This window comes from Pelodiscus sinensis, chromosome 2 (genome assembly GCF_052426305.1).
Source record: "Pelodiscus sinensis isolate ZL-2025 chromosome 2, ASM5242630v1, whole genome shotgun sequence".
In the NCBI taxonomy this organism is placed as follows: Eukaryota; Metazoa; Chordata; order Testudines; family Trionychidae; genus Pelodiscus; species Pelodiscus sinensis.
In genome coordinates this window covers 263,132,463-263,142,936 of record NC_143053.1, presented here as the reverse complement: position 1 = coordinate 263,142,936, position 10,474 = coordinate 263,132,463, and the positions used below count along the sequence as shown (strand labels likewise).

The 10,474-nt window shown below is 45.3% G+C and overlaps 1 protein-coding gene across 1 annotated transcript; it reads right to left on the bottom strand.

Moving 5' to 3' along the window:
* Positions 1 to 10,239, bottom strand: LOC142825176 (uncharacterized). The gene is made up of 2 exons (XM_075916943.2): positions 9,990 to 10,239; positions 1 to 3,810 (listed from the first exon to the last, which is right to left on the bottom strand). Exons 1-2 carry the CDS (start codon positions 10,066 to 10,068, stop codon positions 44 to 46), a joined length of 3,846 nt encoding a protein of 1,281 aa, XP_075773058.2. The 5' UTR covers positions 10,069 to 10,239; the 3' UTR covers positions 1 to 43.
* Between the last annotated feature and the right edge of the window lie 235 nt (positions 10,240 to 10,474).

The window sequence follows — 10,474 nt, the reverse complement described above, 5'->3', positions numbered from 1 at the left end:
GAGAATCAGGCCTAGAAAATGCAAGAAGCTCTAAATATTTTCATTATTTGAGTGTGAACCATCCTTTTACCCTATCAACAAATAGCTGGACTCGAGATTGCTTTTTTCTACGCTTCTTATATATTTCCTGCTCTGCCGGCAGCAATTTCTCATTATTGGCGATCTTGGTTATTATCTCAGCTGTTTCTCTCACTTCTTTCAGGGATTGTATGCGTTCTTGGTACCCAGGCTTTGCTTCCTGTTGTTCTGACATGATCAGCAGGTCAACGTACTCTGGAGTGGACAGCGGGTTGGGTTTTAAGGCGATTACTTGCAGGCGTTGGAGACTCTGAGATGATCTCTCAATCAGCTCCAGCACTGTCTCTTCCACGATATCGTATTCCAGGAAAAGCTGCTCAAATATCTTCTCAGTTGTCATCACCTCCCCAGATGCCTTCTCATACTTTTCCTTCAGTTGTGTATAGGTCTGTTTCTCTTTCACTACTATATAATCCCACTGGTACTTTTGATTGAAGTGAACATTCCATTGACATTTTCCAGGGCACACCGTGCATTGTCCAGAACGGTCCATTGCACAACACTTATACTTGTCTTTATCATCAGCATAAGAACAGGGATAGTGACACGTGTAATGACATTGTTGGCAGTTTGTTATATAACCATCAGTAACCTCTTGCTTCACTGGAACTGTTTTTTCTACCTCATATTCAAAATCTTTATTGGCCTCCATATCATCATGGTGCTGCTCCAGAACTCGCTGTGTCTTTCTCAGTTCTTCTAACTTCACCAGGCCGGCTTTTATTTGGGGCTGCAGCCCTTCCACAGCCGCCTCCAGCTCCATCCGCTCTCTGAGAACCTCCTTCGTCAATGTTAAGCTTTTTGTATCTAAATTACCTAGAGACTCAAAAAATGTCTGCATGCTCATGGCTCCCATTTTCCAGAACATCGCATCAAAATTACAAACAGCCGCAGCAGTTCCAGCATTACAGGCAAACAGCGCGGAGTTGTTGAATTTGAAATGAACAGGGTTGCCTTGAGCATCTTTAGCACAGGGGACATCAGCTGTTTTAATGGCCTCTAGCACAGGAGGGGTCTGTCCATCGGCAAAGGTGACCAGGATTAGGATGTTGTCTTTTATGTTCTTCCCGAAAATGGAGAGCACCGAGTCAAAGACGTACCTCTGGGCGTGGGTCAGACGAGCTAGGGAGGCGTCGATGTGATCAATGGCCCCTGGGGTGGAGAAGAACTCTCGGACTTTCCTTATTATCTCTTTGTCTTGATCTATCCCTCTGGTGTCACCAAATCCCGGCGTGTCTATTATAGTCAGAGAGTAGGGGACTTGGAAACCATCTTTATAATTAACTTCATAGGCCGTCACCTCAGATGTCTGGCTCTCAGCCTGGCTTCTGTTAGTTATTTCATGGATGAGCTTGAACCTGAATTCATCTTCCCATTGCACACCCAGGACATAGTTGACCATCCCGTTGATGAGAGTTGTTTTCCCCGACCCGGTAGCTCCCATCACCATAATCACTTTGTTAGGGATCTGAAGGGTCTCCTTCCCCAGCCTGTACTTTGTGTAGGATGCATTAGGATATAATTCTGTCTTCTCTAATAGAAGAGTATAAATTGCGGGGGGCTCTTTTGTTATCAGAAACTCTTCTTTCAGAAAATGTTGTGTTATTGTCTGTGATTTTGTGGGTGATGTTGGAGGTTGTTCGTCCCCTGTCACAGGGCTTTCCTTAGGGGAGTGAGGTGGCTGCTTCTTTGTTTCTTTCCTCTTTGGTATTGAAGTCAGTGTCTCCTCACTCGGGTCACTCACAGCCCCGTCCGCACACACAGCTGACACCCGGACTCTGTAGGGTGTCTGAAGCCTCAGTCCCTCAATGGTGCAGGACTCGGTTTTCTGGCCCGTCCTTCGCTCCAGCCATTTGTCCTTCCCCTTCTGCTTTATGCCACCAGCCTGCTCTTTATATTCCACCTTATACTCCTTTATAACAACTCCGTCTCCAATGACACATGGACTCTCCCAGGTCAGGGCAAGGGCCGATGATTCTACAGTCACTGCTGCAGGTTTCCCAGGGGGGCTGGTTGGAAGTGTCTTCACTGTGTCGCTCACGTCGCTGCTCTCGCTGAGCCCTGGTTTGCTCACGGCCGCGTATCGGAACTGGTACTGGGTGTTTGGACGGAGCCCTGTTACTGTGAGTGTCTCTTGTGTGTTACTGACATTCACAGCCACCCAGTTCTCCTGCCCGACAAGTCTGTACTCTGCCCGGTAGCCGCATATCTCAGCCCTGCCATAGGCTGCTGGTTTCAGTGTGAGCTGCACACGGTCATGTCGGACTCCACCAATCAGGAGAGGAGGAGGCTTTGATGGAGGCTCAAAGGTGGTGTTTATTTGCTTTCCATGTTCATACAGGTAAATTGATGCTCCTACTATGTTCTTATTTAAAACAGATGCCACAATGAACTGAGTCTTCCCATTGGACATATTAACACTAGCAAAATCTGAGAAGGATTTTGCAGTTTTTCTGAACCTCGGCAGAGGGCTGACACATGGTCTGGATATTGGTTTCTTGGACACATATCTGGTTCTTTTTGGATCACCTGTTTTCTTTTCCATTTGGGTTTGAAACCAGAATTCTAACTCTGCTATATATTGTTCTTCGTCTTGTAATGAGGTGAATGTAAATGAGACGACAAACTCAATTGTGGGGTCTAGTAAAACTTCATTTAGCTCACTTTTGGAAGATACAATTTTCACTTTCTTGAATGTGGTAAGGCAAGACTCCACTAATTTCATCTCTTCTTCCTTTTTATCCAGAAACTCTAAGAGACACTGGTTACTGAATGGTGATTTCTCTTTCCTGATTAAAATATTCATGAGGGCGTCATCAATAGCTCTGCCTCTTCGAATAGATGGTATGGTTTTTGTCAACTCTTTCTGGAAAGTTTGTTTGTATTGGTTACACAGATCTTTGAACTGTTGCATTTTCTTTCTGATTTCAGGGAAGGTTCTGGCACTCAGACTCTTCTCCAAGTCGTTGCATCGCATGTTCAGTTCTGTCAGCTGCTCCAGGGCTGTTTGGACATTGAAGATCAGCGCTGTATTGATCTCATGTACCATCTGAGCTTTGGAATCCAGCTTGGTCAGTGGGCACAGCCAGACTCTCACTGGTACAGCCTTCTCCCCGTTCTCACCCAGCAGCGTTGGGAGGGTAGAATATATTTTCATGGCATCTTGATAAGTGGTTGGATTGGTCTCAAGAACAAAATCACCATGAAACTTACAACTAAATTTTTCAATGTTTGCTTTTTCCTTTTCATCCATTTTGAGATCTCCTTGCCCTTCTATGGAAACCAACTTTTTAATCAAAACCTGGAGGTCTTCCTGTATCTCTTGTACATCTTCAGATGAAGAAACTTCTTGGTCAAAGACAAAGAAAGCCTGAGCCCCATAGAGCACAGCCGTGACCACGTGAGTGGCCGTGCCTTGCTCAAACACCTCCGGGCAAGCGACGTTCTGATGTTCTAAATGTTTCATGGTTAGCTGCTCAAACTTAGTTGTTGTTGAATACTGCAGGACAACTCGGGCCTGATGTTGAGAGCTCTTGGTGTCACTGAGGTATCTGGCAGATCCATCTACTGTAATAAGCCCCCCCAGGAAACTGGCCTTCAGCGATGCCGTGACATTGAGGGCTTTGGCCTTGTCTTCAATGGTGTCAGATGTGATGATGTCAGAGTCAGTCTTTGGTTGTGGTTTGGTGTCCACATGGTTTTGGAGCATGTCCGGGTCCCATAAAGTGATCCCTGGAAAATTACAGGGAGATGTAGGGTTAGTGACAGAAGGGGTAAGAATCTGAGCTGGGAACAATATTATGCTCAAGGACTCTATTAGAAATTCAAGTGCAGATTAGTTAATACACAAAGTAAAATTAAGAACATAAGAACGGCCGGACTGGGTCAGACCAAAGGTCCATCTAGCCCCGTGTCCTGTCTGCCGACAGTAACCAATGCCAGAACAGATAATCATCAAGTGATCCCTCCCCTGTCACCCATTCCCAGCTTCTGGCATCTGGCTTATGCAATTGTATCTTTGATTGTCTTGACTATGGATGTCCTGCAAACCCACAGGAAGTTCCACCCTGAGCCCTAGGAATTGGGTAAGGGTGGGTGTGTAAATTAACAGGGTTGCACCTTGAGCCCTAGGAACCGGGGAAAGGAGCGTGCCCCTACAGTGTGGAAGGAATAGAGACATTTGTGTGGGTAACAAATTTGGTGGAGAATGCGGCAGCCTAAGGGCATTTGGATCGAATTGGTCCAGCCAAACACAGTAATCGCAGAGTACTTGTGGCATTGTGTCAAAGGGCCACTGCCTGCTTGGCAGCATGTTCACCCTGAAGAAATAGCAGGGAAAGAAAACAAAACAAAGGAAGTGTCGGGGGGCGTTGGCTGAGGAGCCCCCTCTCTTTGCTAAATGGGTAGCAGAACGGGGTCCATGCCCATGGGGACAAGATCCTCTCCAGGGGAGGGCTGGCCTGGATTCTGCTTAACGGAAGCAAAAGGCTATGAAAGCAGCCGCAGCCAAGGCATCATGGAAAATGCACACCAATCATTCCAACTGCGGTCGCACTCCAGGAAAGGCAACAGGAGGGTGACACATTCAAGGTGGCTGTAGTTCAGGATAATCTGGCATCTGAGTGTGCCAGTGCAGCTTTAGCATCACAGAATGCTGCAGCCTTACAAGCACAAACAGTAGAGTGTGAGCCCTGAATAGAATAACAGAACATTAGGACTGGAAGGGACCTCGAGAGGTCATCGAGTCCAGCCCCCCGCCCTCATGGCAGGACCAAATACTGTCTAGACCATCCCAGATAGACATTTATCTAACCTGCTCTTAAATATCTCCAGAGATGGGGATTCCACAACCTCCCTGGGCAATTTATTCCAGTGTTTCACCACCCTGACAGTTAGGAAGTTTTTCCTAATGTCCAACCTAAACCTCCCTTGCTGCAGTTTAAGCCCATTGCTTCTTGTTCTATCCTCAGAGGCCAAGATGAACAAGTTTTCTCCCTCCTCCCTGTGACACCCTTTTAGATATCTGAAAACCACTATCATGTCCCCCATCAGTCTTCTCCTTTGCAAACTAAACAAGCCCAATTCTTTTGGTCTTACTTCATAGGTCATGTTGTCTAGACCTTTAATCATTCTTGTTGCTCTTCTCTGGATCCTCTCCAATTTCTCCACATCTTTCTTGAAATGCGATGCCCAGAACTGGACACAATACTCCAACTGAGGCCTAATCAGTGCCGAGTAGAGCGGTATAATGACTTCTCGTGTCTTGCTCACAACACACCTGCTAATGCATCCCAGAATCATGTATGCTTTTTTTGCAACAGCATCACACTGTTGACTCATATTTAGCTTGTGGTCCACTCTGACGCCTAGATCCCTTTCTGCCGTACTCCTTCCTAGACAGTCGCTTCCCATTCTGTTTGTGTGAGACTGATTGTTCCTTCCTAAGTGGAGCACTTTGCATTTGTCTTTATTAAACTTCATCCTGTTTACCTCATACCATTTCTCCAATTTGTCCAGATCATTTTGAATTATGAACCAGAGCAGTAGCAACCCCTCCCAGCTTGGTATCATCTGCAAACTTAATAAGCGTTCTCTCTATGCCGATATCTAAATCGTTGATGTAGATATTGAAGAGAATTGGTCCCAAAACAGACCCCTGTGGAACCCCACTTGTTCTGCCCTTCCAGCAGGTTTGTGAACCGTTAATAACTACTCTCTGAGAATGGTTATACAGCCAGTTATGCACCCACCTTATAGTAGCCCCATCCAAGTTGCATTTGCCTAGTTTATTGATAAGAATATCATGCAAGACCGTAACAAACGCCTTATTAAAGTCTAGGTATCCCACATCCACTGCTTCTCCCTTATCCACAGGACTCATTATCCTATCAGAGAGAGCTATCAGATTGGTTTGACATGATTTGTTCTTTACAAATCCATGCTGGCTGTTCCCTAGCACCTTATTATCTTCCAGGTGTTTGCAGATGATTTCCTTAATTACTTACTCAATTTTCTTTCTTGGCACAGAAGTTCAACTGACTGATCTGTAGTTTTGTGGGTTGTTCTTATTTCCCTTTTTATAGATGGGCTCTGGATTTGCCCTTTTCCAGTCTTCTGGAATCTCTCCTGTCTCCCATGAGTTTCCAAAGATGATAGCTAAAGGCTCAGATAACTCCTCTATCAGCTCCTTGAGTATTCTAGGTGCATTTCATCAGCCCTGGAGACTTGCAGACTTCTCACTTTTCTAAGTGATTTTTAACTTGTTCTTTTTAAAAATTTTTATCTTCTAAACCTACTCCATTTTCACTGGCATTCGCTATGTTAGGCATCTGATCACCACCAGTCTTCTTGGTGAAAACTGAAACAAAGAAATCTTTAAGCACCTCTGCCATTTCCAAGTTTCCTGTTACTTTTTCTTCCTCGTCACTAAGCAATGGGCCTACCCTGTCCTTGGTCTTCCTCTTGCTTTTAATGTATTTATAAAAGGTCTTCTTGTTTCCCTTTTATGTCTGTAGCTAGTTTGAGCTCGTTTTGTGCCTTTGGTTTTCTAATCTTGCCCCTGCATTCCTATATTGTTTGCCTATATTTGTCCTAGTTTCCATTTTTAATTGACTCCTTTTTATTTTTAGATCATGCAAGATCTCCTGGTTTGAGACTGAAAAAGTAATGCACATAGGAAAAGATAATCTCAACTATACATATCATATGACGGGGACTAATTTGGATCCAGCTACTCAACGGTGTGTCTAGACTACAGGGTTTTTTAGAAAAAAGTGGCCTTTTTTAAAAAAAAACTTCCCCTGCGTCTAGACTGCTGCCATGTTCTTTTGAAAGTAATTTGAAAGAATGCAGAAGTTTTTTCAACCACAGAAAAACCTCGTTTTATGAGGAATAACACCTTTTTTTGAAAAGGTGCTATGTAATGTGAAATGTGTGCCTGGGTGCTCTCTTTCGAAAAAGTGCCTTGCTTTTTCGAAAGTACTGGTTGTCGTCTAGACACTCTTTTTCAAAAGAGGCTTTTTCAAAAGTATCTTTCGAAAAAGCCTCTTTCGAAAGGAGCTTGCAGTCCAGACGTAGCCCGAGAGAGAGATCATGGAGTCATTGTAGAGAGTTCTCTGAAAACATCCACTCAGTGTGCAGCGGCAGTCAAAAAAGCAAACAGGGGGCTAGAAATAATTAAAAAAGGGATAGAAAATAAAATAAAAAATATCTTACTTCCCCTATATATGGTACGCCCACATCTTGAATACTGCTTACAGATGTGGTCGACTCATTTAAAAAAAGATCCACTGGCATTGGAAAAGGTCAGAGAAGAGCAAAAAATTGAGAGGGGTTTGGGATGGGTCCCATGTGAAGAGAGATTAAAAAGACTTGGACTTTTTGACTTGGAGAAAAGGAGAGTAAGGGGGGGAGGGGCGATATGATAGAGGTCTATAAAATCATGACGGGTGTGGAAACAAGTAGAATCATAGAATAATAGGACTGGAAGGGACCTCGAGAGGTCATCGAGTCCAGCCCCCCGCCCTCAAGGCAGGACCAAGCTCCGTCTACACCATCCCTGACAGATGTCTATCTAACCTGTTCTTAAATATCTCCAGAGAGGGAGATTCCACCACCTCCCTTGGCAATTTATTCCAATATTTGACCACCCTGACAGTTAGGAATTTTTTCCTAATGTCCAATCTAAACCTCCCCTGCTGCACTTTAAGCCCATTACTCCTTGTCCTGTCCTCAGAAACCAAGAGGAACAAATTTTCTCCTTCCTCCTTGTGACACCATTTTAGATATTTGAAAACCGCTATCATGTCCCCCCTTAATCTTCTTTTTTCCAAACTAAACAAGCCCAGTTCATGAAGCCTGGCTTCATAGGTCATGTTCTCTAAACCTTTAATCATTCTTGTCGCTCTTCTCTGTACCCTTTCCAATTTCTCCACATCTTTCTTGAAATGTGGCGCCCAGAACTGGACACAGTACTCCAGCTGAGGCCTAACTAGTGCAGAGTAGAGCGGCAGAATGACTTCACGAGTTTTGCTTACAACACACCTGTTGATACAACCTAGAATCATATTTGCTTTTTTTGCAACAGCATCACACTGTTGACTCATATTCAACTTGTGGTCCACTATGACCCCTAGATCCCTTTCCGCCATGCTCCTTCCTAGACAGTCGCTTCCCATCTTGTATGTATGGAACTGATTGTTCCTTCCTAAGTGGAGCACTTTGCATTTCTCTTTATTAAACCTCATCCTGTTTACCTCTGACCATTTCTCTAACTTGCTAAGGTCATTTTGAATTATGTCCCTATCCTCCAAAGAAGTCGCAACCCCACCCAGTTTGGTATCATCTGCAAACTTAATAAGCGTACTCTCTATCCCAATATCTACATCATTGATGAAGATATTGAACAGTATGGGTCCCAAAACAGACCCTTGAGGAACTCCACTTGTTATCCCTTTCCAGCAGGATTTAGAACCGTTAACAACAACTCTCTGACTACGGTTATCCAGCCAATTATGCACCCACCTTATCGTGGCCCTATCTAAGTTATATTTGCCTAGTTTATCAATAAGAATATCATGCGAGACCGTATCAAATGCCTTACTAAAGTCTAGGTATATGACATCCACCGCTTCTCCCTTATCCACAAGGCTCGTTATCCTATCAAAGAAAGCTATCAGATTAGTTTGGCATGACTTGTTCTTCACAAACCCATGCTGGCTATTCCCTATCACTTTATTACCTTCCAAGTGTTTGCATAGGATTTCCTTAATTACCTGCTCCATTATCTTCCCTGGGACAGACGTTAAACTGACCGGTCTGTAGTTTCCTGGGTTGTTCTTATTCCCCTTTTTATAGATGGGCACAATATTTGCCCTTTTCCAGTCTTCTGGAATCTCCCCTGTCTGCCATGATTTTTCAAAGATCATAGCTAAAGGCTCAGATACCTCCTCTATCAGCTCCTTGAGTATCCTGGGATGCATTTCATCAGGACCTGGTGACTTGCTGACATCTAACTTTCCTAAGTGATTTTTAACGTGTTCTTTGTGTATCCTATCTTCTAAACTTACCCTCTCTCTGCTTGTATTCACTACGTTAGGCACACCTCCAGACTTCTCGGTGAAGACCGAAACAAAGAAGTCATTGAGCATCTCCGCCATTTCCAAGTTTCCTGTTACTGCTTCTCCCTCCTCACTAAGCAGTGGGCCTACCCTGTCCTTGGTCTTCCTCTTGCTTTTAATGTATTTATAAAAAGTCTTCTTGTTTCCCTTTATGCCAAAAGTTATTTACTTATTCCCACAATATAAGAACTAGGGGTCACCAAATGAAATGAATAGGCAGCAGGTTTAAAACAAACAAAAGGAAGTATTTTTTCACACAGCGCACAGTCAACCTGTGGAACTCCTTTCCGGAGGATGTGGTGAAGGCTAGGACTTTAACAGGGTTCAAAAAACAGGTTGAGCTAGATAGATTCATGGAGGTTAGGTCCATCAATGGCTATTAGCCAGGATGGGTAGGAATGCTGTCCCTAGCTTCTGTTTTTCTGGAAGGGAACAATCATGTGAGGATTACCTGTTGTGATCCCTCCCTCTGGGGCATCTGGCATTGGCCACTGTCAGCAGACAGGATGCTGGCCGGGATGAACCTTTGGTCTGACCCAGTCTGGCTGTAGAATCATAGAATACTCAGACTGGAAGGGACCTCAGCTCGGGTCCTTGGCTGGGGGAGACCAGGGAGCTGGCCCAGCAGGACTGGGTGGTGAGGAGTCCCAGAGGTCAGGAAGGCAAGTGGCTGGCGCCGTGTCAGCACCCTAGGAGGCACCCCTGAGGGGTCATCTGTGACTGCACCTCGTCACACAAAGTGCCTCAGGGCATGTCCCGTCCCCTCCCCATCTCCGGGGCTAAGAGCAGTACCTGGGATGAGGGCGTCGTCGCGGCAGTCGTACAGCATCCCCAGCTGGAAAGGGCGGCCCAGGGCCGGCATCGCAATCATGTCATTTGACGTAACCGAAGGTTTAACGCCCGAAGGCTTCCCTCTGCGTCCCACCTGCAGGGAATAAGAGGAGTTAAACTGAGGCCGGGCAGGGAGAAGATTCAAACCCAGCTCTTTGGTCGCAGGTGTCAAACGTTTCCTGGCCAGGCACTTTGGTGCATCCCATTAGCCCACAGCTGGGTGAGGCTGACGTGTCCTTTCAGTGATGCCCAAGTGTATCATACCTGAGCTCAGAAATGCCTGGCAGCAGGTAGACAGACAGACGGACAGACGGACGGACGGTGTTTTCTCGGCCTGATCCCCTTGTATTGCTCCTTGTGTTGCAGCGTTTAGGGGCCCCGTTTATGAGCCAGGCCCCCACTGTGCGGAGTGTTGGACACACACAAACCTGGAGGAGAGTCCTTGC

Coding starts and splice junctions, on each gene's coding strand:
- LOC142825176 (XM_075916943.2), bottom strand. CDS start 10,068: ATGATTGCGATGCCGGCCCTGGGCCGCCCTTTCCAGCTGGGGATGCTG. Junction 3,811..9,989: donor CGACGACGCCCTCATCCCAG/GTACTGCTCTTA, acceptor GTAATTTTCCAG/GGATCACTTTATGGGACCCG.